The 27,104-nt window shown below is 38.7% G+C and overlaps 1 protein-coding gene across 3 annotated transcripts in view; it reads left to right on the top strand.

The window, feature by feature from the left end:
* The window catches only part of Ankib1 (ankyrin repeat and IBR domain containing 1), a 69,712-nt gene that overhangs the window by 16,892 nt on the left and 25,716 nt on the right, over nt 1-27,104 (top strand). For 2 of the 3 annotated variants that reach the window (XM_051152002.1, XM_051152001.1), the window contains exons 4-9: nt 2,965-3,082; nt 12,726-12,934; nt 14,192-14,280; nt 17,675-17,819; nt 18,716-18,882; nt 27,015-27,103. In XM_051152002.1, coding sequence (XP_051007959.1) covers nt 2,965-3,082; nt 12,726-12,934; nt 14,192-14,280; nt 17,675-17,819; nt 18,716-18,882; nt 27,015-27,103 — 817 coding nt within the window. Of the gene's footprint in view, nt 1-2,943; nt 3,083-12,725; nt 12,935-14,191; nt 14,281-17,674; nt 17,820-18,715; nt 18,883-27,014; nt 27,104 lie in introns of those variants that run through there. The other variant, XM_051152000.1, reaches the window with a different exon arrangement.

Genomic DNA, 27,104 nt, shown 5'->3' with positions numbered 1-27,104 from the left:
TCCTTTTTTTGTATCAATTTTGACTCTTTTTTTGAAGGTTATTGCTGTCTTGTAATCTGGAAATAGTAACAGTTTATGTTTGCCACAGGAAAGAGACAGGCACCTTCCTTTTAGTTTCTGCCACAGTAGCGAGAGTTTATATGCATGTGAGATGGAGCAATATGTTGAAATGTTGTACACGACCTAATTACGGCCTTGTGGCAGAATTTCACAGAAATGTGTTATGTGCTCATGAGGGCTATGTGCCGCTGTCCTTCAAGAACTTTTCCATTGTCACCCACGTTCAGTGTAAAACTGCAGGCATTTAAAAGCTTAATGTATATAGGCCACTTTGTATTGGCCCTTAAATATCTGAAATCCACTCTTTGATTGTTGTCAGGATTGGAAGAAAGTATATTTTTATTAATCATTTATTTGCACTGCTGTGATTAAATTCAGGGCTTCCTCTCTACTTAGGTGGTTTAACATGAAGGAGGTAGAATAATTTGAAAAGGAGCTTTTAGGAAATAGTTGCAGGAAATACACAGTTGCCACCGTTGGGGATACCGAGAGGTAGTCCTTTGCTGCGGCAGGGGGCCCTCCCTAGAAAGGCGTGACTGAGTTTGAGCATGAAGAAGCTGTGTGACAGATTGTATGTAGCTTCTGTTACAAATGCTGCAGATTTCACTATGAAGGGATTCATTGTGCTTTGCAGGGGAAAAGTGTGTTTTATAATTTGCTTAATAATAAGCTTCGGACATTTCTGTAATGATAATTAGGATTAAATTACACTGTTCTTTAGTGAAATCTCTATTTGGAACCCTGGGTTAATTTTCCATTTCTTTGTAGTTAATTTCATGTGATCACAGTATGTGGCCAGCTATGGCAGGAATATACACAGATGAAGCAGGATGCTTATGGCATGCGTTAGAAAATGTGTTTAGTATAGGTTGCTCCTCAGGGTTTTTTTCATAATTTTTTATTATAATTTATTCACATTACATCTCAATTGTTATCCCCCTCACTCATTCCCACCCTCCCTCGCTCTTCTGCCCTATTTCCCTCCCTTAGACCTCTGATGGGGGGGCTCTTCCCCCCACCATCTGACCTTTGCCTATCCTGTCTCATCAGGATAGCCTGCTTCCCTGTCCTCTGTATGCCTGAAAGGCCGCCACCAGCGGGCAGTGATCAAATCAAGGTCACCAGAGTTACGGTCAGAGGCAGGTTCCCACCCCACCCCACCCCCGTTCTCCTCCCCCATGTGAATGTGGAAAATGAGCTGTCTATCAGCTACATCTGAGCAGGGAGTCTAGGTCCTCCGCTTGCAGTTTCCTTGGTTGGTGTATCAGTTTGTGCAAGCCCCCCTGGGTCCAGATCCATGCACACTGCCACTGTTAGTCTCTCCTTAACATCCTAGTGATTTTTATTTTCTAATTTTAGTATTTGTTTATTTGTTTTTGTTTTTTCAAGACAGGACTTCTCTGTGTAATAGCCCTGGATATTCTGGACTCACTTTGTTGACCAGGCTGACCTCAAACTCACAGAGATCCACCTGCTTCTGCCTCCTGAGAGCCACAACACCACTCCAAGCATGATTTTTATTTTTAAAGTTATACTGCCTTTAAATAATCCTCAGCATTTTACAGGATCACCTTATTTTGCCCTTTGTATATTCTTAAGTTGTAATGATATTACATATTTTATTTTCAACAGAAGTTTTTATTAAGACTTCTGAATTTTTACAAGCTCAGGAAAACAATTTTAAATAAATGATGAGTGTTGTGACATGTAAGTATAATATAACATTTTGGGCTATTTGCATTTGCTCCCTTTTCCAAGCAACACTACAGATGACTGGTTCTGTTTATGTTGGAGTAGATTCTTACAGTGGGTTATAAGGTGAATGTTCCGAAGGGAAGCCTGTGCCAAATTGTTACATTATATGTAGATTTTTATTTTCACCTAGTGAATTTGAAGACTCACTTTCTAAAATCTTACAACATTAAGTGTTATCTTGTTTTTCTAACAGTGTGTACGTTAATAGATTAAAACTTTGTTTCTATTTGAATGTTCGTGTTTTATAACTTTGCATTTACGGATTGTCAGATTTTTCCATATGCTTAAAATAAGACTTTTTATTAAATTCTGGTGGATTTTTATGTGGTTGAGTTCTGTCTGTCTGTCATTAGCATATTCATTATCTTTTAAGTGACTGCCAGAAAACTTGTAGGAGGTCAGGCAGTGAATTCTGTCAACTCAGACCTCACCTTTGTGAACAGTCCTACTCATGCATTCTATAAAAATTGATGAAATGGTTGTCACAATATTTTTTAAAAGTCAAGAACTAGAAACAGTTTCAAATTGTAAAATGCTTGTAAAGCAGCTACATTGGTTGAGCTTCGTTATATCCCCAGAGCTCTCTGATAGCTGAGAGGCGCCGCACAGGACACACACAGTGCTTTCAGAGTTCAGGGTGGTTTCCCTACTACATTACTTGGGAGGTTCTGGTTCTTTTTAAATGTGATCTTTAGTTCCATGTCTAGTATTAGAAGTTGGTCACCACTCAGTTCTTCGGTTACTGAAACTGTGCCTAAGTGAGCATACATGCGCTCACACCATCTGACTCACATCGAGAGCAGACTAGCTAAAAGTACACGAGAGTTGTAATAGTGACTATTGTGTAGTGGTTATGCCTTATTTCCGTAGCTTGTTATATATTGTCCAGAATTGTAGTGCTGTAGAGTACAGTGGTCTTGCCGTCCCAGCACTCTGGTTTTGAGAATGGTAGAGCAAATGCACCCCTGCAGCCGCTTTCTGGTTTAAAGTGGCCGAGGGCGAGGGCGAGGGCGAGGGGAGCCTTTCACCACGGTAGTGGGGCCAGGAGGTCCCTCCACACCTGATCAAGCTGGAATGATAAGTGGTAGCCATACTTATTTCCTTAGAAATATAGTAGCCAATTTACCTTTGTTTTTCTTCTTTCCAAAGCCATATGAAGGACTCAGGCCCCAGGATCTTCGTAGGTTAAAAGACATGCTGATTGTGGAGACAGCAGACATGCTGCAGGCCCCTCTGTTTACTGCTGAAGCGCTGCTTCGAGCTCACGGTAAGGAGAACTGTGTGATGCCACATCACCCTCTAACTCCTTACATTTCATGCATGAAGTGGCCGTAAAGTAAAGAAGAAAGTAGAAATGTCTTTCTTTTTTTTTAGGTTGAGCTACTGAGTAATTTTTGCTGAAGTTATTCAAGTATCAAATTATAGTGACTCAATTAAATTGTGTTATTACCAATTATATTTATCCAAGAGTTGTTTCTCACCATGAAATGTACAAGAGGAAGTTAAAGTTCGAGAATATGCTGTCTCTTACAAGAGTTTTTTGTTTGTTTTCTGTTTATTCACTGTGTGTGTGTGTGTATGTCTCATTTTTTGTTTGTTTTCTGTTTATTCACTGTGTGTGTGTGTGTGTGTGTGTATGTCTCATTTTTTGTTTGTTTTCTGTTTATTCACTGTATGTGTGTGTGTGTGTGTGTGTGTGTGTGTGTCTCATTTTTTGTTTTTGTTTTTTTTTTAAACAAGGTTTCTCTGTGTAACCTTAGCTGTCCTGAACTTGATTTGTACAACAGGCTGGCCTCGAACTTACAGAGATCCGCCTCGCTCTGCCTCCCAGAGTACTTGGATTAAAGGCATGCACCACTATACCTGGCTCTACTTTTCCTTCTGAAACATACAACCAACTGAAAAAATTTCCCCAAATGTGTTCTTAATTCCTGGGATTCTTCGCATAGACTGTTACTTTAGAATTTGTTACATGCCAGGTTTCACTGTCATTGCATAGTTGATATTGCTATTTTGTCTGCCTGTAAAGAACTGCCACTTCCTGACTTTAAAATAATTTTTAAAAAGAAAGCTAAGTACTGAATGTTAACAAAAATACATTTTAAAACATATGGGAAATATCTGTTCTGTTCCAGTTATTTCGAAACTCTAGTCTGTTTTTAACAAGAAGTCTTTATTTTGAACACCAGCATAGAACATTACTTTCCAAAATGTTTGTGTCACCTTTTGGTCATAATGAAATTCAGAACTCTGTATTTCACCATGGATTAAGGAGCACTATTGCACACTTGTTGGGTAAACCTGCAGAATCACGTCCTCAGTGCTAGTGTTTGCATGGTTCTGCTGCTGGCTGGTTTCCCTTCTGAACCACAGTAGTCAGATAGGTATCGACTCCTAAATTTGCCATAGAATGAGTGGCCTAGGAAGTCCAACACAGAGCCCGGGGCTAGCTGAGAGAGTCAAGTCCTAAGATGTGGGTCTAGCTTAGAAGTACATTAAAACAAGTCTACTAAGTGGACTACTATGAAGCCACTGGTTTAAATGACCTGAGTCATAATAGCCTCATACCTGTAGTCTGACTGTACCCAAGTTTTCTAAACTGTATTTCTAAATATTTAGTTTTCAGTTTCTGTGTAACGTATCAGTGCCCTCATTTGACCTCCTCACTGAAGGTGGGCATCAGCCTCATCTAGTTACCCTGGCAGAAACTTGAGTGTCATCCTTCACTCCTCATCAGTGCTATGCCTGGCCAGTTCCCGTCATTTCTCCTAAATATCTCGGCCTCCACTCATCTTTTTTGTGCTATCATTCCCAGGCCCAGGATATGGATCAGTCTCTTGTCCAGTCTGTTGGAGCTGTATGCTACACTCGGCCCTCATCAGTTAGCACCCATATCCATAGCAGACCAGCCTTTACACTGCGACAAAACTAGTGTACAAGTAATGTTGCTTTACTTCACGATAGCATACTGATGTTGGATGTTTTGTAAGAATACTAGTAGTTGGTAATTTTTAAACTGAACTTTATCACCACTATGTATGTATAGGATTTTTTTTTTCAGTTCTTGGTGTGCATGCACTTAGAATTACATATGTATGATATAGTACTATACACAGGCTTTAAAAAAAAGAAAAGCAGCATAGCCAGGCTGGCCTCCAGATCACAGTCTTGCTGTATCTTCCCAAGTCCAGTCCTGGCACATTGCACCATGCATGGTTCTGATAACTTGCTGAAGCACCTGTTTCGTATTTATCCTATTAAAGAATTAAGTGCAGGATACAGGGTTTCTGATGGGCATCTCTCTTGTATTGTTTAGGTAATGTTCCTGACATTCGAAAGTGAACTAGGGCTTACCGAGAGAGTTGTATGAGAGTGTAGGACATTGCACAGAGCTACCCGCTACTCTGTCACGGTAACTAAAGCTCTGCTTCAGAACTGTAACCTCATGCTCTGGAAGATCACACTAGTGCTGACACTCAGCTTTTCATAGGAATATAGGTTATGCTGTCTGTTGTCAGATTAGACCTAAGGTAATAAAGTTAGCCTGAAGGAAGCGGAAGTAATAAATGTTCTGTGATGTTTACTGAATAGTGTTTAAATCTTAAAGACGTCCTTTTGGACTTTTTGTAGTAATAAAAGCAACTTCTGTGGTTAAAAACATTTACATTGATTTTTATGTGTATGAATGTTTTACTTGCATGTGTGTATGTGTACTACATGCTGGCTGGTGCTGTGCAGGTCAGAAAAGGGGGCTGGGTCTCCTAGAACTGTCGTTACTGGTAGTTGTGAGCCACCATGTAGGTGCTGGGAATCAAACCAGTGTCCTCTGCAAGAGCAACAAGTGTTCTAAATTCCCGAAATTATGAGATTCAGTGGAGCCTATTGAAAAATAAAACTTCTAAAAGAATATAGTACCAACTTGCTTCTTCTTAGAATAAATGCTTTGGCAGTTCATTATCTTCTCGGTACAGCATAGGCTTTCTTCACCCAAGGCTTTCACCTGTGTAGCATTTCCGTCTGTAACACACCTTTAATCTCAGCTCTGCATTTTACCTATAATACCTTTGTGAAAGTCCTTCCAAAACATATTAAAACCACCTTAAGTTCTTCATGTTAACGTTAAAATTCTACTCTTCCAAGTGTACTTTGTTCCCTGGTATGCCCTATTTTCTATAGATGAAAGCAGCAGACAACAACTGGGTGGTCAGGGCACAAACGCAGGACATAAGCTATGTTTCTTCTCCCTCGGCCCTTCTTCTTACCCAGCTGTAAATTCCCTCCTGTCATGCTAGTCCCACGCTGCCTGGGCCACCACTGCCTCCATTTACAACACGTGGTAGCCCTTCTTCCAGTCTACTTCTTCCTTCACTCACAACCTGTCCAAATTTTTGTCCTTCCGACTCCACCCAGCCAGCTCTACTTTGATTTTCTATCATTGCTAAACTGAAGATAAAAATGTTTTTGAAATGTCCTGTGTGGCCAAGCCCTGGCCAGGTCTTTACTCTTATCTTACAGTGCTTCTCCCTGGTCTCTGTGCTCCAGCTGTGTTGACTTTCTAATATCATGACAGTGTCACCTTTCCTCCTCCTACTAGACCTCTGAACATTGTGTTCCCTCTACCCACAGTGCCCTTTTCTCCCCTTTCACCTGGTCAGCTCCCATTCATCCTTTAGACATGCACTCCTTGCTGTTTCCCAGGGGCCGTCTTGTCTTCATCTATGACAAGGAGTGTCGGCCTCTTCTTCATGATGCTCTTAACAGTGGTGATATTTTTGTATGTATGCTTGTTGATCTGTACTGTAAGTTCTACACAGAGAAGGATGGTTGGTGGTCTTTCCTACCATTGTATAACTTCACTACCTGACTTAAAAGACATTCAGTAAATGTTTGCTAAATGACTAATAAGATAAAATCAAAGCAGATAGTAGTACTGAGAAATATTTGTAGTAGGTAAGACTAAACTTGGCATATTTAACCTGTGACTATGCCATAATAGTTTCCTTTATTTTAAAATGACATAATGGAGCTGGCCAGTGGTGGCACACACCCTTAACCCCAGCACTCAGGAGGCAGAGGCAGGTGGATCTCTGTGAGTTCAAGGCCAGCCTGGTGTATAGAGTGAGTTCCAGGACAGCCAAGGCTACACACAGAAACCCTGTCTTGAAAAAAACAAAAATAGGCTGGGCAGTGGTGGCACACACCTTTAATCCCAGCATTTGGGAGGCAGAGGCAAGTGGATAGCTGTGAGTTCAAGGCCAGCCTGGTCTACAAAGCGAGTCCAGGACAGCCAAGGCTACACAGAGAAACCCTGTCTTGAAAAACTCGAAGAAAGGAATAAAATAAAATTTCTGGACAGTGGTGTCTCTTGCCTTTAATCCCAGCACTTGGGAGGCAGAGGCAGGGGGATCTCTGAGAGTTGGAGGCCAGCCTAGTCTACAGGGTGAATTCCAAGACAGCCAGAGGCACACAGAGAAACCCTGCCTCCAAAAACAAAACAAAACAACAGAAAAAAGGCATAATGGAACTATTTAAAGAAGTCACAGTGTTCAAGAAAATTATTTTACATGCTTCACAGTTTGATAATATTTAATGTATTTTTAAATGAGGATCATTTTTGTTACAATTTCCCTGCTATATCCTAAATATTTTTTAAGTTGTTGCAGTTTACCACTTTTAATGTCTACATCCAAGAAATTATGTGGTTGTACTATAAATGTGGAAGATGGTATTTACCTTTATACAATGTATAATGTATGGCTACTTTAGTCTAAAGAGAACGTTTTAAGAGTTGGTGGTAGTCAGTAGTTCCATTGCTGCCTTCTCTTGATTTCATAGGCTTCTACTAAGTGCTCAGCAAACAGAGTTGAAAGGACTGAGTTGAAGTGCTTATAATTTTTCTAGATTTTTGTTGAGCTTCATGCAGTTAAATAAGTAATGCATCTGGAATTTGATCTTCACATGGCCTGGTTTCTAAGGTGAACTTCACACTGTGCACCATTGCTAACACTTTGGAGGGCAGCAATGAAATAATTTTGAGGAACTGAACAGGAAACATATTCCAGATACCGTGCCCTGACAGACTATAATTGTAGACACTTAACTAACACAAAAGTGGTCTTTGGCAATATACTTTTTAAATAGCAAGTTAAATAAACTCATAGAAGGAAAAATAATATAGAAATATATTAACTTTTTTACAGTTGTTATTTCAGAATAAAACAAATTTGATGGCTTATTCTCTTTTCCTTTGTAGTAATGTTTTATGTGATTCTAAAAGTAATGTTATTTCTGTGAAAAAGAAACCCAACACTGGGCCCTAGGGTCCTCCTCAAACTATGACACCAGTCAAGGAAAATATAGGCAGTAAACTTCGAACCCCTACCCAGACTAGCTGATGGACAGGACATTCTCCACCGTTAAGTGGAGAAGGAGAGCTGACTTTCACACAAACTCTGGTGCCCCATATTTGACCATGTCCCTTGGATGGAGATGCCTGGTGGCACTCAGAGGAAGGATAATAGGTCACCAAGAAGAGACTCGATACCCTATGAGCATATACAGGGGAAGGAGGTCCCCCTCAGTCACAGCCATTGGGGAGGGGAATGGGGGGGAAGCGGGAGCGAGGGAGGAGTGGGCTAACAACTGGGCTAACAACTGAGATGTAACATGAAGAAATTAATAATAAAAAAAAGGAAAAAAAGAAACCCAACACAGGAAAACACCATTGTTCTCAAAAATAGTAAATTAATATGCAACTATTTTTAATAGTGTTGTTAATTAATATGTTATATAAACCTTTCATTATCACTGAATACTAGTATATGTAATTTCCCAATTATATAAATATTACTCTGCTGTGAATTATGTGTCCCTTTTTGCCTTTTAAAGTAATGCCTTGAAATGCTGTACAGACAGACGGGAGGTGTGTTTTCAGTTGGGAAGTATCAGTGCTTTCCACTTTCTGCCTGCTCTTTGTTGTACTCTTTAGTGTCTTCAGAGAGTTAAGATTTATGTTTGATCCAACATCTATGGCTGCCGTTTGTACACCTCGTCTGGTGGAAGCTGCTCCCCTTTTACCAGGCGCTAAACTCAGCTTATGCTATTCAAGCATGTGTTTTGGATACCTTGTGATTTACAAGGAAGGTGGTCATACCATTTGTATCATAGTAAAGCACGCGCGCGCGCGACACACACACACACACACACACACACACACACACACACACACACACACACACACACACACACACACACACACACACACACACACACACACCCTTGATCTGGTTTAATTATATTGTGTGACACTCATTGTTAGTGATGCTTACCGTTTTCTTGGATTAAGTTAAAAAACAAAAAAACAAAAAACAAAAAAAAACAGACATCAGTTTGTGCTTTTTTGAGTTGCAAACGGTGGTCTTGGAGAAAACCAAATGGGAAAACTGTATAGGGCTTAATTTAGAGAGGAAATTATTTTTAAAAGCAATATATCAATGAGTAGATGGAAACTGTAGTCCTGGGAATGCCTCTCCTATTTTAGATTTGCCAACTGTTGGTTTGAACCAGATTTGCTTTCTAGACTAAAAGAAGTATCTTTCTCTTGATAACAAAACTTTAAAATTTTATTTATTTTTACTTTATATGCATTGGTGTTTTGCATGCACATATATCTATGTGAGGATATTGGATTCCTTAAAACTGGCGCTGCAGACAGTTGTGAACTGCCATGTGGGTGCTGGGAATTGACCCCAGGTCCTCTGGAAGAGCTGCCAGTGCTTTTAACCACTCTCCAGACCCCAAACTTTTTATAAAAGTAAATACCGTTTTATTTATGTTATAAATCATGCTGTTGGCAGTTATACCTAGTAAAGTCGTTGTTTAACCTAAAGTTATAAAGATTTTATCCTGAATTTTGAGGAATTTGATTGGTGGACTGGCTTGTTGGTTGGTTGGTTTGTGATAAGACCTTGCTGTGTTATCTAGGCCGGTCTGGAACTTGCAGCAATCTTCCTGCCTCAGCCACCCCAGTCCTGGGATCACAGTTGTGTACCACCATGCCTGAGTTATACTGTGCTTCTTTGTGTTTTCAACTTTTTTGGTGCTACTGGTGGTAATCCTTGGGCCCTGTGTATGCTACATTACCACTAAGCTACATCCCCAGGTCTAGTTTTATGATAAAATTTTAGTTCATTTTTACAAGATATGGGTTAAAATCATAATTTTTGCATGGAGATTTTGTCCTTTACTGAAAACTTTATCCCTCTCTGCTTCATTGCCTTTTCAACTGCTTCAGTTGAGCACACATATGTGGATTTCTTATGTTGGTGTTGGTGTTGTTTTTGTTGTTGTTTTGTTGTTGTTGTTGGCATACAGAGTAAGAAGTTTTATGATGACATTTTCATTCATAATTCCATTTTGTTGATCCTCCTCCTTCACTCTCCTCACTCACTCTCCTGCCACCCATAACCCTTCTAGCCCCAATAGGCCCCATTTCTCTTTCATGTCACTGTTTTCTAATGCCCTCCCATGCTCCCTTAAAGCCTTTCCCCATCCCACCCCCTTTCTATTTCATGCATGTCCATATCTACACCCATATATATAAGTTAAAGGTTAGGACCCACATATGAGAGAACATGCAGCATTTGTCTTTCTAAGTCTGGGTTACTTCAATATGATAATTTCTAGACATCTATTTTCCTGAAAATTTTATAATTTCATTTTTCTTTATTAATGAATAAAATTTTGATATGTGAATGTGCTATATTTTTATTATTTTTCCATTTGTTCATTTGTATGTTTTCTGATTCCATCTCCTTGCTTTTGTGACTAGAGTAGCAATAAGCATAAATGTGCAAGTATCTCTATGATATGGTATAGAATCCTTTGGGTATATGCTCAGAAGTGGTACAACTGTGTTGTATGTGGTAATTTTATTTCCAGTTTTGGAGAAATCTACATACTCATTTGCATAGTGGCTATACCAGTTAATGACCCAACAATCAATGAATAAGGGCTTCTGACTTTCCAATCCTTGTTACCAGAGTCTCTCATCACTCTGAATAGACGAAATCCCAGTGACTAAAGATGTTGAACACGCAAAAAAATGTTGAACACAATATTGTGGAGCTTTTGTTAGTTTTGAAAACTGTGTTTACCTCATAAGTGTTATTTATTGACTGGCAGTTGGTGAATAGAGTGATGCTTGATTTTAGCAGTGTATTTCTACTAAAGATTTTCTCTTGTTCTCAAGCTGTTTGTTCACTCTGCTAACAGTCTGCTTTTAACCTCTCTTTAAAAAGTCAAGAATCACTTTTCAATGTGCTGTACTTTTTCAGTCTTAAAAAGAAATACCAATACTCGTTGTACTCTTTGAAAGTTGTGTCATAAGTCACCTTGTATAACGCTGGACTGCTTTCCCATTGCAACAGTAAGATGAGGGGTTGGTCCTGAGGTCTATGTCATCCTGTGTGTTTTCTAATACTAAGTCACCTTGTATAACGCTGGACTGCTTTCCCATTGCAACAGTAAGATGAGTGGTTGGTCTTGAGGTCTATGTCATCCTGTGTGTTTTCTAATACTAAGTCACCTTGTATAATGCTGAACTGCTTTCCTATTGCAACAGTAAGATGAGTGGTTGGTCCTGAGGTCTATGTCATCCTGTGTGTTTTCTAATACTTCATTGACTTTGCCGTTAGGATACAATCAGTAGTTTCACGAGTGTCAGTTTAGCTTGGCTTAGAGTGTTCTCTTTGCCAAGGAGACTGGATGTTCCTGATCAATGTTGTAGTGCATTTAACTTGCGCTGAATGTGCACCAGCACTATTATCTGTGATTATAGGATGTAATGAACCACTACTGATACAGCGTGTCGGAACATTTTCTCTTTTTCTGAAATGTAAATCAGAGTGCTTGGAAAGCATTTAAAAAAGGAGGTAACTTTTTAAATTTTATAAAACAAAGAAGAAAAGGGAGATAATTGTATGTAAGATTCTGGATACACTAAGAAAATGACAGAAATTATACACAATGTTTTCTGATACGGTGGACTTAAGAAATGGGAATCAGAAGCAGAATGGTAGAGAAAAGGCCGTGGCCTTACAGTACAACGTTCAATACTTTCTACAGGGTTTCTAGTAGAACTTTAAAAAATTATGTGTGTGTGTGTGTGTATGGTGTGGTGTGTGGAGGTGTTTGGTGTGTGTTAAAAGAGAAAAATGGGCCTTGCTCAGTGGCGCTTACCCATAATCCCAGTACTCAGGGAGACAGAGGCAGGCAGATCGCTGTGAGTTTGAGACCAGCCTGGACTACAAAGTGAGTCCAGGGCAGCCAAGGCTACACAGAGAACCCCTGTCTCAAAAAACAAAACAAAAAAGAGAGAAAAGTGAGGTTGTAGAGATGGCTTAGAGGTTAAGAGCATTGTCTCTTCTTCTAAAGGTCCTGAGTTCAATTCCCAGCAACCACATGGTGATTCACAACCATCTATAATGAGATCTAGTGCCCTTATCTGGCATACAGGCACGCATGCTGACAGAATACACTATAAATAATAAATAAATAAGTCTAATAAATAAATGAGAAAAGTAGCTTAATTAAACCTCTACTCGCCCCACCCACAAATTAATACATTCTAAATGATGTGAGACATCTACTTAAAATATTAATAGAAATTACTGGGAATTCTGAAAACATTTTTAGACATTGATATTTATAACAGGAATTTAAATTTCTTTTTAAAATATTACTAACTTCAGTCCACCTAGACATGCCTTTGTAGTTTACTATTATATATAAATTCTATGATTTTTAACTTGGGCAACATGTATCTTTTTCGTTATCCTGTTTCTATTTTTAGTAGATTTCAAAACATAGTTTCTGGGTTTTGATAGATATCTGTTCTGTTTTTCCTAAAGATTGGGACCGGGAGAAATTACTTGAAGCTTGGATGTCCAACCCTGAGAGCTGCTGCCAGCGGTCAGGTATACAGATGCCAACTCCACCACCAAGTGGGTACAATGCCTGGGACACGCTTCCTTCCCCAAGGACTCCAAGGACCACGCGCTCTTCTGTTACCTCTCCAGATGAAATCAGTCTGTCTCCTGGGGATTTAGAGACCACTTTGGTATGACTGAAATGTACTTCCCGTAGCTATGACTTTAGTCTTTCAACCTCTAAACTATGTGTCACTGTCCCATGGAGTGGCTGGCTATAAAACTGTAACTAAGTCTTGTACCTTGCTTTGAAGAGTCAATTATTTTCAGGCTTTGGTAAATTCTTACTACTCTAGAATGCTTTTGTGATCTCTGAATTAAAGGTTGAAGAGCAAAATATTTTCTCAGTTCAAAACAGTTTGGAAAAGCCATGTACTTTCACCTAAAAGTATTCAGTGTATTTAAATACAGCATACTGAGCTACTTAAACTTAGTATATAGTATACATGCTTAACCTAAAATACAATTTTAAAATAATTTGCTGAATTTTAATATTTTAAAGCATTTACAGTTTATTTAAAAGATCATGTGTTTGTTCTAGCGAAGCTTCTGAGTTTATTCAGTGCATCTCCTTAATAAATGCTTCTCCTTTAACAGGGAGCAGCAGTACTGCCCTTGTGTGAGATTAAATAGCACACCACTGGTATGCTCTGTAGGAGATTATGATGCAGCTTGAATGGTTTAGCCTCTCAGAATGTGTAATGAATAAGAAAACTTCCCTATGGGCCGGGTGTGGTGGTGCACGCCTTTAATCCCAGCACTTGGGAGGCAGAGGCAGGGTGGATCACTGTGAGTTCAAGGCCAGCCTGGTCTACAAAGTGAGTCTAGGGTAGCCAAGACTGCACAGAGAAACTCTGTATTGAAAAAGAAAAAAACAAGAAAATTTCCCTTTGTCTTATGTAGGAACCATTTAGGAAAGCAAAATTTTATTTCTGTAATTTACATTTGTAACAAAATTTGCTTCTTTAAATTATGTTAGAAGATACCATAGTTTTGTATCTGATTTTCTTGCTTGAAAAACTTTCCTTTGCTACTTTTGGGGGTGGGTGGAGGAGGTGAGATTGGGAGTACTAGCACTTGAACTCAGGTGCTGAATCCTGCTAGGAAAGCACTGTGCCACTGAGCCACATCCCCAGCCCAAAATTTCCCTTTCCTCATGCACAGTGCTTATTGATAAGTAAGCTTAGTGAGATGGCAGATAGAAAAAGGCAGTCATATTTATTACTCAGCCCAAGCTAGGCGCTCTTCACAGACCTTGTAGCTTTGAAACATTTTTTAAAGACTTATAATTACTGCAGTACTTTTGCCATTAAACTGTTGAATAAAATGAGTGTGTTGCTTCTCTTCAAAGATGGCCCTGTTAAGTCACTTTTCTTGTGCATCTCCAGTGTGACATCTGTATGTGCAGTATTTCTGTATTTGAAGACCCAGTGGACACGCCCTGTGGACATGACTTCTGTAGAGGCTGCTGGGAGTCGTGAGTACATGAGCAGCTTATTCATCTCTTACTACATGGAGCACTTTTGATTTGGAAATGAAACTGTTTGCTTTCAGTGTTAAATACTATGGGTTATTTAAAATAATGGTTTCTGAGTTACACTAAAATGTAACTGTTTTAACACACACACACACACACACACACACACACACACACACACACACACACACACAAACCAAGTATATTTTTGTTTTTCCTCTTGGCCATCCAGGAAAATAGAGCTAAACAATTACATTAGTATGTTCATTTATATTACATATAATATAAATTTTAGGTGTGCACATAACTACCAAGAATCTATTTCTATCTTATATCTCAAGAAGTTTCAGTATTTGTGGTCTCTGTATTTCTTTTTCTTTTCTTTTTTTTTTTTTTTTTTTTTTTTGGTTTTTCGAGACAGGGTTTCTCTGTGTAGCCTTGGCCATCCTGGACTCACTTTGTAGACCAGGCTGGCCTCGAACTCACAGCGATCCGCCTGCCTCTGCCTCCCGAGTGCTGGGATTAAAGGCGTGCGCCACCACGCCCGGCTCTCTGTATTTTTTAAAGTAAGCAAATAGCCTTGAAAAATCTGTAAGAATGAAAATATTTGAAATATTTTTCTGTTAATCTGAAGTTACATGTCTGTCCTAGAGATTGGGTGTATGTAACAGTGGACATTTTATTTAGGTTTTTTTTCTAGTTTCCTCTTTTATTATATTTCTTAGATTTATACATTCTCATTATATGTTAACCTTTTATCTGTACTTTTTGAGAGAGTTTTTGAAACAAATGCAGATCAGTATAGCTGAGCAGTACTGTCTCTGTCTTACTGTCTCTGGGGACTTACAAGACTTTTGTTTGACGATTTAAGCAAAATATGTCATCAGTGTTTAAGAAAATTTTTGATACTATTTTTCCATGGAATACTTGGGTACCAAGTGTAGGATCTGGGGAGCATTACATGAGTGAGAGAGTAAAGACCTGGCAGTTTCTGCACTTGCCGTTTGTTTTGCTTTGCTTTACTGTTTTGCTGTGGTAAAATTGGCATGTGTCAGTTTGTATACTTAAAATAACTAGGTCACAAACTGAGACATATATTTACTCCTTAAAACTACCACTACAATCAAAGCAATGTGTATCTCTGCTAGCTTCCCAGATTTACTCACTGGGGTCGAGAGATAGCTTAGTGGGAAAATGCTTGCCCAAGCATCAAGCTCACTCCCTGGAACCCACAGAGAAGTATCAGGCATAACAGCATGCACTTACAGTCCCAGTGTTAGAGGCAAAAAAGGCTGAACCGTGGTGCTCCTTGGCCAGCCAGTCCAGCCTCTTTTCTAAGAACTAGCACTCTAGTTCAATACAGTAAGAGACTCTATCTCAAAGGAGTGAATGATAGTGTTTCTAGGATAACACCTGAGGTTGTCTGGCCTACACACACACACACACACACACACACTTATGTGTACCTGCACACACAAACACAAATATGCACAAATGCATTAAAAATTATTCTTTCTCCTTGACTCTCTCCTGCATGTCTCTTTCTGCCTCTCTGTCATCCTCCTCAGCCTTTCCTTACCCCTAAATATATGTAAGACCTACTGATCTATATACTAGTTTAATTTGTTGTACTTTTGTTTCCTGCTACAGTGTGAAACAAGATTTCATTTGGAAGGAACAAACTGCTTTTCAGAAAGTCAGAATAAATAAGTATACCTAGTTTTCTTTTATATTTTACACATAGACTATACTTTTAAGTCTAATAGGATCAAGTCGGTGTAACTAATACAAGTAAACTAGTTCACAAAGGCCAAACTCACACACTAAAACGATCTTTGACTTAAATCTAGAGCAGAAAATCTTCTTCAGATATTTATTTTCAAAGTGTTGACTATATTGTTTAAGGAAGAATTACATAGGCTACACCATTTGTGGTTGTTGGACTTGGTTCCTATATGAAAACTGACCCTGCCTAGGAATTACTGGAATTTTCTGGCCTTTAATGAGCTTCCACACAGAACTAGGATCACAGGACCTGTTCACATTCTCAGCAGAGACTACCCAGAAAAGGGTCTTGGTAAGATTTAAATTCTATTCTTACTGTTTTCCTTGATATTGTCCCAGCTACTTAGCATTCTTCACCTGCCCCGTGACAGTTCTCCAAACCAGACACCAGTAAAACAAGCTGGGTAGTTGATATATTGATTTTTTTTTTTTAATCTTCCAAAATTAATAGTAGTCTGGCTAGGGGGTCGATGGCTTAGCAACAGTGGCATTTGTCCTCTAAGTCTAGTGACCTCAGTTTGATCCCCAAACCCACATTATAGCAGGAGAGGAATAACTACCATAATTTGTCCTCTGGTCCTTACATACACACTGTGGTGTGCGTGCTCCACGCCACACACAGTAAGTAAACCTAAAAAGCTTTTCAAAACACTCATTTAGCAGCGTATAGAAAAATAAAACTTGAATTTTAATAAAGAATAGTTTTTACAAGGCCGTATAAAGTTTGAAAACCCTCCATCTATTTCACTGTTCCCGTCTCCTCTGCATTATCGTTGTCGCCAGATGCTTTAAGGCATCTGTGTCAACAACTTAAAGAAAAGGAAGTTATTCTTCCCACCTACACAAAGACATTTTTCCTAATAGTAAGGCTTAAGCTTATGTCTAATGCAGTCTTTATAAGTCTCCCTTGTTTTTTTATTTCCCTCTTCCTAAGCTCTGTGAAATTAATAGGTAGTACTAAAGGAAGAAAATAATAGAAAAATCAAAGTTGTTGATCATGATACCAGGCAATCGTAATGTAGTTGCCTGCTTTCCTTTTTTTTTTTCCCCCCCCTCTCTAGAACGGCTAAATATAACCCACAGCTAAGAATGTATCTCAGTAGAATGCTTGGCTAGCTGGCATGAATTTCAACCTTAGCATCATATAAACCTGGCCTACTGGCACATGCCTGCAATCCCAGTAACACATATACTTTATTTATACATTTATGCTTTATTCTGGCTTTTTGAAAAGCAGTTTGTTCCTTCCAAATGAGGCAAGAGAACCAGAAGTTTAAGGACATTCTCACTTATATAGCAAGTTCAAGGCCTTCCTAGGATATGTAACACCTTGTCTTTAAAAAACATCCATTAAAATCCAGACTTTAACAGTTTGTTTCTTGCTTGTACATAGATGATATTTAAATATCAGTTATAACACCATGTGCAGCTTCTAGGGGAGTGTGAGAGCTGCAGAATAACCCAGGTACTGGTGCATGCATGCTAAGCATGTACCATCTCACTATGTAGCTCTTGGTGTTAGAAAATTCTCCAAGAAGAAAAACAAATGCTTACAATGTACAAATAACTTACATCCTCCCCTTTTTTCTATCAATTGATATTTTAATAGGTTTTTAAATCTGAAAATTCAAGAAGGTGAAGCCCATAACATTTTCTGCCCTGCATATGAATGCTTCCAACTTGTGCCTGTAGATGTCATAGAAAGTGTCGTTTCTAAGGAGATGGACAAACGATACCTGCAGTTTGATATTAAGGTATGGCATTAGTTTATTAAGCCTATGTGTAATTTTAATAAACAAAATAATGTTCTCTTTTGCCTATAGAAAAGGTGGTGTTAGTTAAAACTTTGAACCAAAATAGCATTCTATAAATATAAAAGGAAAAATGAAAGCTAGCCACTTCCTAAAAGCCCTATTGATACTCTCTATTAATTTGCTTGTACCTTTTTATAACTGATGGATGAAAATAACTTTCAAAGTATATAGTACCTACTCTTTCCCCAACCATATTTTATATTCCTGAGAGGAATATTTAGAAATAAAATTTTAACTTAGAAATTAATGGTTTTTATTCCAAATAATAGTTTAATACAATAAATTATTTTTTACTTATTCTATCCTCTGTTGTCATTTACAAGTTAATAAACATGCAAAAAAAAACTTTGGTGTCTATAACTCAGAACTTTTATTTCAATTGCTTTGCATAAATTTTTTTCTACTATTGTATAATCTTAAAAAAATAGGTCCTCCTTCTCTAATGTAGAAAGTATTACAATACTGATTTTTTTATATTATCAAGATGACATTTAGAAATTACATTTAATCATAAAGGTAACAAACCATTTTTAAGTTTGACATTTTTTATGCAGATGATTTCATTTTTACTTTGTTATCACTTACCTTCTTTTTAGATTAAAGAAAAAGAGTTTTGAAAATCATTCTATTACTAAGATAATTGCCACATTTTCACTTCTGAAATATTTACAGTACTTTCCAGTCCTATTTTTAGTATTTTTTTAAAGCTGAAATCTTGTGTTTGATTTCATTCTTTTACGTGCTTTTAGTAACTGTGGATATACACTCTGTTTTAGAATTTGCATCTAAAATTGTCTTGTTTGTTTGTTTTCTTTCTTACTATGATTTTTAAACAGGCCTTTGTTGAAAATAATCCTGCCATTAAATGGTGTCCTACTGCAGGCTGTGAAAGAGCGGTCAGACTAACAAAACAGGGGTCAAATCCATCTGGTTCTGACACACTCAGCTTCCCCTTGCTAAGAGCCCCTGCTGTGGACTGCGGCAAAGGACACCTCTTCTGCTGGTTAGTATAAGGCAGGCTGGGCTCAGGGTCAATACTTGCTGGCAGTTTTTAAAAAGACTTTGAACTTTAAGTCAGGTGTCTACGTTGCAGTGTACTTGATATTATTTTTAGTAATTTAGGAATGTGTAATAAACAGCTTGTGAGTGTTGTGGGAATTATGTTTCCATCATGCTGAGTCTTTTTAATGTGATTACATTTTGTAATTGAATTATTCTCCCAATGCTCTGAATTGCATGTTGTTGTATCCATATTATCCATAAGGAAACTCATTCTCAGAGACATTTCTTAGTATTGTACAGCTAGGAAATGGCAGAAATGGAACTGGAAGCCCTCTGTTGATTCCAGAGCCTGTTTTCTTGTTCTGTAACAGGATTGCTTCCTGTGGATTAGGAAGTGTTCGTGGTTTCACATGTCTTCATAAACAGCCTTTGGCAGCCATTCTCAGCCAGCGGGGCTTAGGGTTACTAAACAGTCTTTTCCAGACTTTCATCCTGGACTTGAACGTGTATGGGTTTTAGGTTCTCCCCAAACGAGTTCTCAGGTGAGCACAAAGCGTGGTCCTTGTTAAGAACTTGTGACTGCTGGCTTTATATAGCTGTGCTTTACTTAGTTTCTAGTGCCTCCCAAGTGCTAAATAAGGTTGAACTGGTGATCGATTAGCATTGGGAAGTGCTCACTTGGTCTTATGTTTATCAGTAATCAGCATTCTCATTTACTCAGAGTAGATTTAATTAGTAGTTTTATTTAATTAGTTTTTTAAGGTTAATTTATTTGTATGTGTGTATTGTGTATGTGTGTGGACATACACATAGTGTATATATGGTGCACATGTGAGGTGAAAGGGCGGCTCGCAGGAGGCAGTTCTTTCCCTGCACTTTCTGAGTTCCAGGGATCAAATACAGGTTGTCAGATTGGCATCATGCGCCTTCACCAATGGCCTTAAATATGCTTAAAATTTTAAGATTAAGACTCTCTTCTTCTACGTTGATCTAATCATAGGCTACTAATAGTAAAAAGGCACAGTTAAACCATCTCTACCCCATGTCTATTTCCTGCTGTTACTACAGAAAACACTATGTTGGAGATCAGAGGTCAGCAAATTACTATGTAGACCTAGTTTTAAGAATGAAATTTTATTGGGACACAGTTGTGCCCTTCCATGCAAGTTTATTTGTATTATTTGTATATGTTTCAGAATTATGAGCACAAAATTGAGGTGTTACCATAAAGACCATTGATACACACTTAGTTAAAATATTGACTGTTTCACCCTCTATAGAAAAGTTTGCTTTCCAGAGTTTGGATATAGTAATTAAGAAAACAATACCATATTACAACTTTTCTGGCTAAATCCAACTGAAAAAATAAAATACAAAAAAAAAAAAAAAAAAAAAAAAATCTCAGCAAGAAGTTCTAGTCATATCCCTTAAAGGTAAATTTCAAAACCATTTAAAAGAAAAATTTCTAACTTCACACTTTCACATTTTTTATTATTCACCATGCTACTGACTGCCTCACTAATACAAAAGATGAGAATGGAACTTCAGCATTAAAAATGAGCTCATAAATGCACATGAGCATTATTTTTCATGGATAAATGGGATTTGGATGGATATCAACTAATTCGCTGAAAAGTATGAATATTAAGTAGTGAAAGATTTTTTTCTCTTCTAAGTCACTATGCAGTTTCTTGAGAAAAATCTCTGGTCCACAAAGTCACCTATCATATCTCTCCTGTGCTTCTAGAACAGTGCCAGTCTTATACCATTCCTGGGAAATTCAGAAAACATGTCAAATAAATCAGTGTCTGAGTCTTCTATTTCAGTTGAGGAAGCCTGGTTGGAAGATATAGGACTTTAAAGGATTAGTTGGAAACACTACAAAGAAGGAAAACAAAGTATTTAAATGCCTAGAAAAACTTACATATTCTGAGATCAGAAAGATAGTTTTGAAGGAAAAAAAGAGCCTCTGATTAGTATTACCCAACGCCCTGTAATTTCTGTGGTCGGTTTTACTAGGTTTCCCCATGCAGGTTGAACTTTACTTCCTTGTATTTTTTCACATTCTCTTTCTATGCTCCATGCAGTATGCTTGTTTGAGGGGAGGCCATACTCTAAAGCCATGCACACGCACATACGCACAAGTGCAGCTCTAAAGGTAAATATGTCAACATTTGGATAAATGTACCAGTTTACTCATCCTGTTGCCCAAAAATATCAGGCTGGTAATGACCAAGATCCCCAGGAGCTAATAGGCCAAGATCTTAGGCTCTGTTTTGAATTGCATCCCAGTCTGTAATCTGTGAAACACCACATGGACTTAAGTCGTATTTGGCAATCAGTTGCTCTTTCTTTTATGCAGGAGGACAGCAGAGAACTTCACCAATTTAATTATCATTTTCTAAACATAGGCCTAAGGGGAAGAAAACTCAGTGGCGTGAATGAAATGAAATTAGATTTTATGAAGGACAAATTCAAATTTTAGGTTATTTAATCTAGTTGTCTTTCATTGATATCCACTCAACTATATGATTGCTACATAGTTTTCTGAATTTCTTTATTAGTCTACCCTGGCACTATAGGTATTAATATACAACTCTTTTGCTTCTTAGTCATCTGGGATAAATGTTTTGACTAAATCAGAAATTATGTGTAGAAAGGATCACAGATCTGATGCTCTAATCTTATTTCACCAAGAAACAAAAATCTCTTGTGAAAGGAAGCTGTGTGAGAGAGAACGATTCTGTGAAGAACAGTGAGAGCACTCTTCGTCACCAGCTCTCCGTCCTCTACCTTGATTTTTGAGACAGGATCGCCCACTGAGCCAGGCGCTCTCCTTTGTTTAGAGTGGCCAGCAAATCCATATCCTGACTCTGCCTCCCAGCACTGGCATCACAGTTGTGCCTCTCGCCTGCCTTTCACAAGAGTGCTAGGGATCTGAACTCAGGTCCTCAGGCCCGCCAGCAAGCACTTTACCTATTGAACCCTACAATGATTACAAAAACAAATCAAATCCACAGGATGGTTGAACCTAGAATGCTTTCTCCCCTTAACCCCTATAGTTAGAGTTTTTGTGACCTGAGTGAAATTGCCTCCAGGTGGCATCCAAAATTGGAAGGACTTTGATTTAACCAGTGACTGGCCCCCTCTGTTTTGTTGTATTAGATGGAATGTGACACTCTGTAGCTTCTCTGCCCTCTGAACTAGCACAGCGTCTGTCTTATCTTAGATGAGACATTGAAAGATTCATTGCCAGAGGTATTTCTTGACCACCACCATCCACATCTATCAAGACCAGAACTTTTACATCGTGTGCATGCAATTCTCTTGTCTTGCTCCACATCACAGGTTTTGCACTGAAATCTGGACACTTAACTTGGAAAGTTATCCTGTAAGTCAATATACAGTTAAATGCACCTTAGAGTAATTTGCTCAAGTTTCCTGGGAAGGGCTGGGGCATGTAGCTGAGCGGTAGATCATTTACCTACTATGCAGGCGATCCTAGGCTCAATGCACAGTCCCAACAAAACAAAGATTAAATATTACTGGGAAGATATTCTAAATAATAATGTGGTAGGATTTTTAACCTAATTGTGTGGCAATGGATATTTATTTACTGAGATTGCACACATGTGCTATCATCCTTAGGATCATGAACCTTAATTACAGTAAGGAATAGTTTATGAGTCATCTTTCTCTAGAGACATCATAGTCAAGAAGAATCTTTAAAAGTCCTCTGAATAAACTAAAGCCATCCTTTTGGAGGGATAAAATAATGACATATAATTCTCTTGTACGTTAGCAGCTCCACCTATGGAAAGAATGGGTTTTCCCAATTCACAATCTCCGACTGTGTCAGAGTCATGGTGACTAGCAACATTTCCCAGGTCTTTACAACCCAGAAAAACAGATTTTTTTTTTAATTTAGTGAATCTCAATCATTGCTAAAATATTTAATTACTCTTTTCAGTTCAACTTATTGCATTTCAGTAAAGTACATATTAGTATTCTAGGAGTCACAGAGCCTGCATGCAAGCAAGCCTTACCACTGCCAGCACCTCATGATGTGCTTCAGTGATAAATAAGCATCGTCGATTACAGCAGTTCTCAGCCTTCCTAGTGCTGTGGCCTTTTCACACACACACTTCAGGGCACTCGTATGTGGGTGTGTCTGCATGTGCGCAGACCCGCTTAGAGACAGATAGAGGAGCAGTGTCTCAGTCCCTAAGACCCTCAGAAGTATGTTTTCCGATGGTCGTAAGTGACCCCTGTGAAAGGGTTTTCAGCCCAGAGGTTGAGACTCACTGACTTAAGTAATTTATACCTTTTCAGTCTTCCTAATGGCAGCAGCGGGAAGCTTGGGTTAAAAATGGACTCCTGGAACAGATGGCTTACTGGGCATTAGAGTGCAACAGGGAAACAGAAGCCTTCTCACCAGCAAGAGTTCCAGAGCCAAACTTTAAGCACTTGCCAGTTTTATGACTTTTGACAGAATGCTGAACCACTCTGAATGTAAGATGGGGTAGGTAACACCAATATCAAACAGTTGATATGAAAATAAGTCCGGACTGGAGAGATGGCTCCCTGGGCAAAGCGTTTGCTTCACAAGCATGAGGACCTGTGTCAGGTACCCAACACCAAATGGAAGCCAACGGTGGTGCTGTGTGCCTGTGACCTAGCACTGCTCATGCTTTAGTAAGAGAGCCTGCCTCAGAGGAATAAAGTGGACACTGATAGCAGAAGGTACCCAGTGGCAAGCTCTGGCCTGCGTGCAGTTATTTAGGACATTGCCTAAATAACTCTAGCAAAAGCAAATAATTATAAAAATGATGATTCTTCCTAAATTCAGTCAGCATAGGTGATTAGTAGGGTTCTGTAATAACATAACTGAAACTTCTAACTTCTTGAGAGAGTTTTTGGTTTTTCCTTTTTCAGAGCCTTTTTCCTACCAAGAGTTGTACATATTGTCACATCTTCGAGAAAGGGCCGCTTGTTGTTTTGCTGATCTTATGTTAGCATCCAAGAGTGAAGGCTTGATAAACAAGCACATTTTTCTTTATAGCCTCTTACCTGTACACTTCCATGGGTAGATCAATCCCATTGACATCTCTAGCCAAGATTCTCATCTGCACCGTATTCTGTGGACATCTTGAGATACAGTTTCAATAGATAGCAGACAGCAGTCACCAATTAAAACTTTTCGGGGGAGCAAGATGGGGTAGTGCCTCCTTGTAAACTTAGGAGACTGAGACATAGGGATCACAGGTTTGAAGCCAGCCAGTTATACAACAAAACTACATCTCAGAAGAAGAAAAAAGTCGTAAAGCACGTAATTTATAATACCAGCAGCACTACTTAGGCAACCTAGATTACCACCCAGCTACTCCATCTAGAAGCCATTTTTATAATCCTTTGAAGTCCAAACCTCTTCTCTGATGCTCTGTGCGCATGACAGCATTAAATAGCAACTGTGGCTCACTTTTTACTTTGTGTTGCAGCCCTTGTTGTAGCTTTCTACAAGTGACTCCGCTTACACCCACTCTCAGTACTCACAGGAAACCTCCAAGCTGTTATCACAGTCCTGCTGGCTGGGCTGGTGCCTGAAGCAGCCGCAAGCCTGTGTCCTGTGAGAGTCTGGAAAGAAAGAGCTTCTGTCACTGTCTAATGCTACAGCCTTAGAGCCCTGCACATTGATAAACAGTTATAGCCTTTGGAAGAAATGTTTTATTTTTCTAGATTCTATTTGAAAGCATTGAGTTTTTCCTCCATGGCTTTCTTTTTCCTCTCAGGACATATTCTGACAACAGGACCAAAATACTATTATTAATTCTTCTAAGATATGACAGTGAATATGCTGTTTAATCTCCAGGAGTGGGGAAGAAAACTTAAAGAAACTAACATATTTATGGATTCCACTCATTTCTTTCTGTTGCTACAAATGTATAACCTTTTTTTTTTTTTTTTCTGCATCCTAGGATTTTTTTTTTTTCTTGCTTCTTTGAGATATAATTAACAAGGCTTTTTTTTTTTTTTAATGAATGGTGTGAAGTGTAGATTCTGCATTCCCACATGAATTCTCAAACACCAATTAGGAACACTGCTTTTATCCATGGCTATAGCATGTACTTCTTTGTGCTAACAGAGGTGAAAGTCTGTAAAAGTTTGCACTGATCACAGATCTATGTCTGCACCTCAAGACCATATAACACATGCACTTCTGTTTTTATGCAACCAAAGGTTTTTGGGTATCAAATTGCTACTAAGTACCACTACCACATCTCACCTGATTGGTGGGTGGGTGGTTGGGTGGTTTATGAGACAGGGTTTCTCTGTAGCCCTGGCTGTGTTGGAACTCATTCTGTAGAGCAGGCTGGCCTTAAAGTCTCAGAGATCCTCCTGCCTCTCCCTCTGCCTCCTGAATGTTGGCATTAAAGGTGTCACTACCATGCCCAGCCTCACCTCTTACCTTTTTCAAAACTTTTTCAAGATCTCCAGAGACTCTGTGACCTTGAAACAGCTGTTCTTCCTCTTCCTCTCCCCAGCAACCACTGATAATTGTTGCTGTGTTTCGTTCTCTGTGAATTAACCTACTCTACATTTAGTAGCAGTGAAGTCCTGCAGTTTTTATCTTTCTTCTTAAATCTGGCTTATTTCCCTTAACAGCATGGAAGTCATTTGTCAGAGCGCTTGGTCCTAAGCTGACGCACTGTAGAACCTCTGAGAAGTGGGTCCTAGCTTGGGAGTGTTGTAGAGCCTCTGAGAAGTAGGTCCTAGCTTGGGAGTGTTGTAGAGCCTCTGAGAAGTGAGCCTTAGTGAGAGCCTGAGCCCTAGCTTAGGAGTATTGTAGAGCCTCTGAGAAGTGAGCCCTAGCTTGGGGAGTGAGCTGCTGCTGTGTAACAGGCAAGATCCAGCCACCATGCCTTCCCTTCCAAGAGGATGCATTCCCTGCTTAAACCATGAGCTGGAGTTAGGCCTAACCATCCCTAAGGTACTTCTGTCATGGTGGTGCTTTGTCACAGTGGAGAAGCAAATAATAACACAGTTCCTGACTGAAATAGTACTGAGTCCGATGATAACTCTGCTTCACTTTATAGAGAACCACCATGTGGTTCTCCAGACATCAGCATTAGCATTTCTACATCTCAGTAGTGCCTAAAGGTTCCAGTTTTTTAAGTTCTCACCAATACTTGTTATTTCAGTTTTTGTTATTAATTATGAAGTATGAAGTAAAATCAGTGCCAGCACATTTTTAATATAGTGAAATATTATCTCTTATTTATCAACAAAACAAACTTAACCATTACAAATAAGATCTTTATCTAAGAAGATGGTAGCGGTGGCTCTAATATGTCCAAATTTGTAGTTTCTCTCCCTTATGACACTTTCTAGTACACAGTATAGCACCATGGTGAATCAAAATGTGTAATTTTATAAATGGTTTAGGATTCTAATATAGTCATAGAAAGAAAATATACCTAATTGAGTTACAAATGGTAAGTTGATGTTTTCAGTTACTTATATCTAATTTCTGAAATTCTGTAAAAGTAACTTTTGGTTGACTGAACTGGCAGTTACCAGAGAATTTGGAAATAAATATAAAAAAGTGCTTGCTGGGTCTGTAACCTCAGCATTGCAGGCTGCAGTGAGTGGACACAGGTAGATCAAACCAGAACAGTTATTTACAAGAGTGCTTCTCAGACTATAAAATAAAGGAGGGTCACATGGCAGTCTGCACATCTTGTCAGACCTGTTCTCCAGCTCCGACAAGCCTCTAAGACAATGGCAGTGCTGCTAACAAAGAACATACCTCAAGTAGCAAGAAGTAGGAGTCTGAATAAGGCCAAAAACCAGTTAATAAAGGGGTTTTGTAGCTCCCAAATCTGCAAACTTAAGTTATGCTAGATAATTTAAATGGAACTTTAAAAATGTATAACCATTCTGGTTTTTAAAAATTGGACTGAAGTTGTCTAGCTTTGGACTCTCATTTTCAAATTCTCTTTTGAAATGCTTCATATCTCATTTGTACCTTAGTTTTTTCAATTTTAAAACTGGATGCATATTTACCATCCATGTTTTTCATCCAGATAGAGACGAGGAATAATTTTCAATGGCTTTTCTGGGTTCTTTTCTTAGGGAGTGCCTTGGTGAAGCCCACGAGCCTTGTGACTGCCAAACATGGAAAAATTGGCTACAAAAAATAACTGAAATGAAGCCAGAAGAACG

This window comes from Acomys russatus, chromosome 10 (assembly GCF_903995435.1).
Source record: "Acomys russatus chromosome 10, mAcoRus1.1, whole genome shotgun sequence".
Lineage (NCBI taxonomy): Eukaryota > Metazoa > Chordata > Mammalia > Rodentia > Muridae > Acomys > Acomys russatus.
Note: the sequence above shows the minus strand (reverse complement) of the source record. Positions and strands in the feature narration are given on the sequence as shown.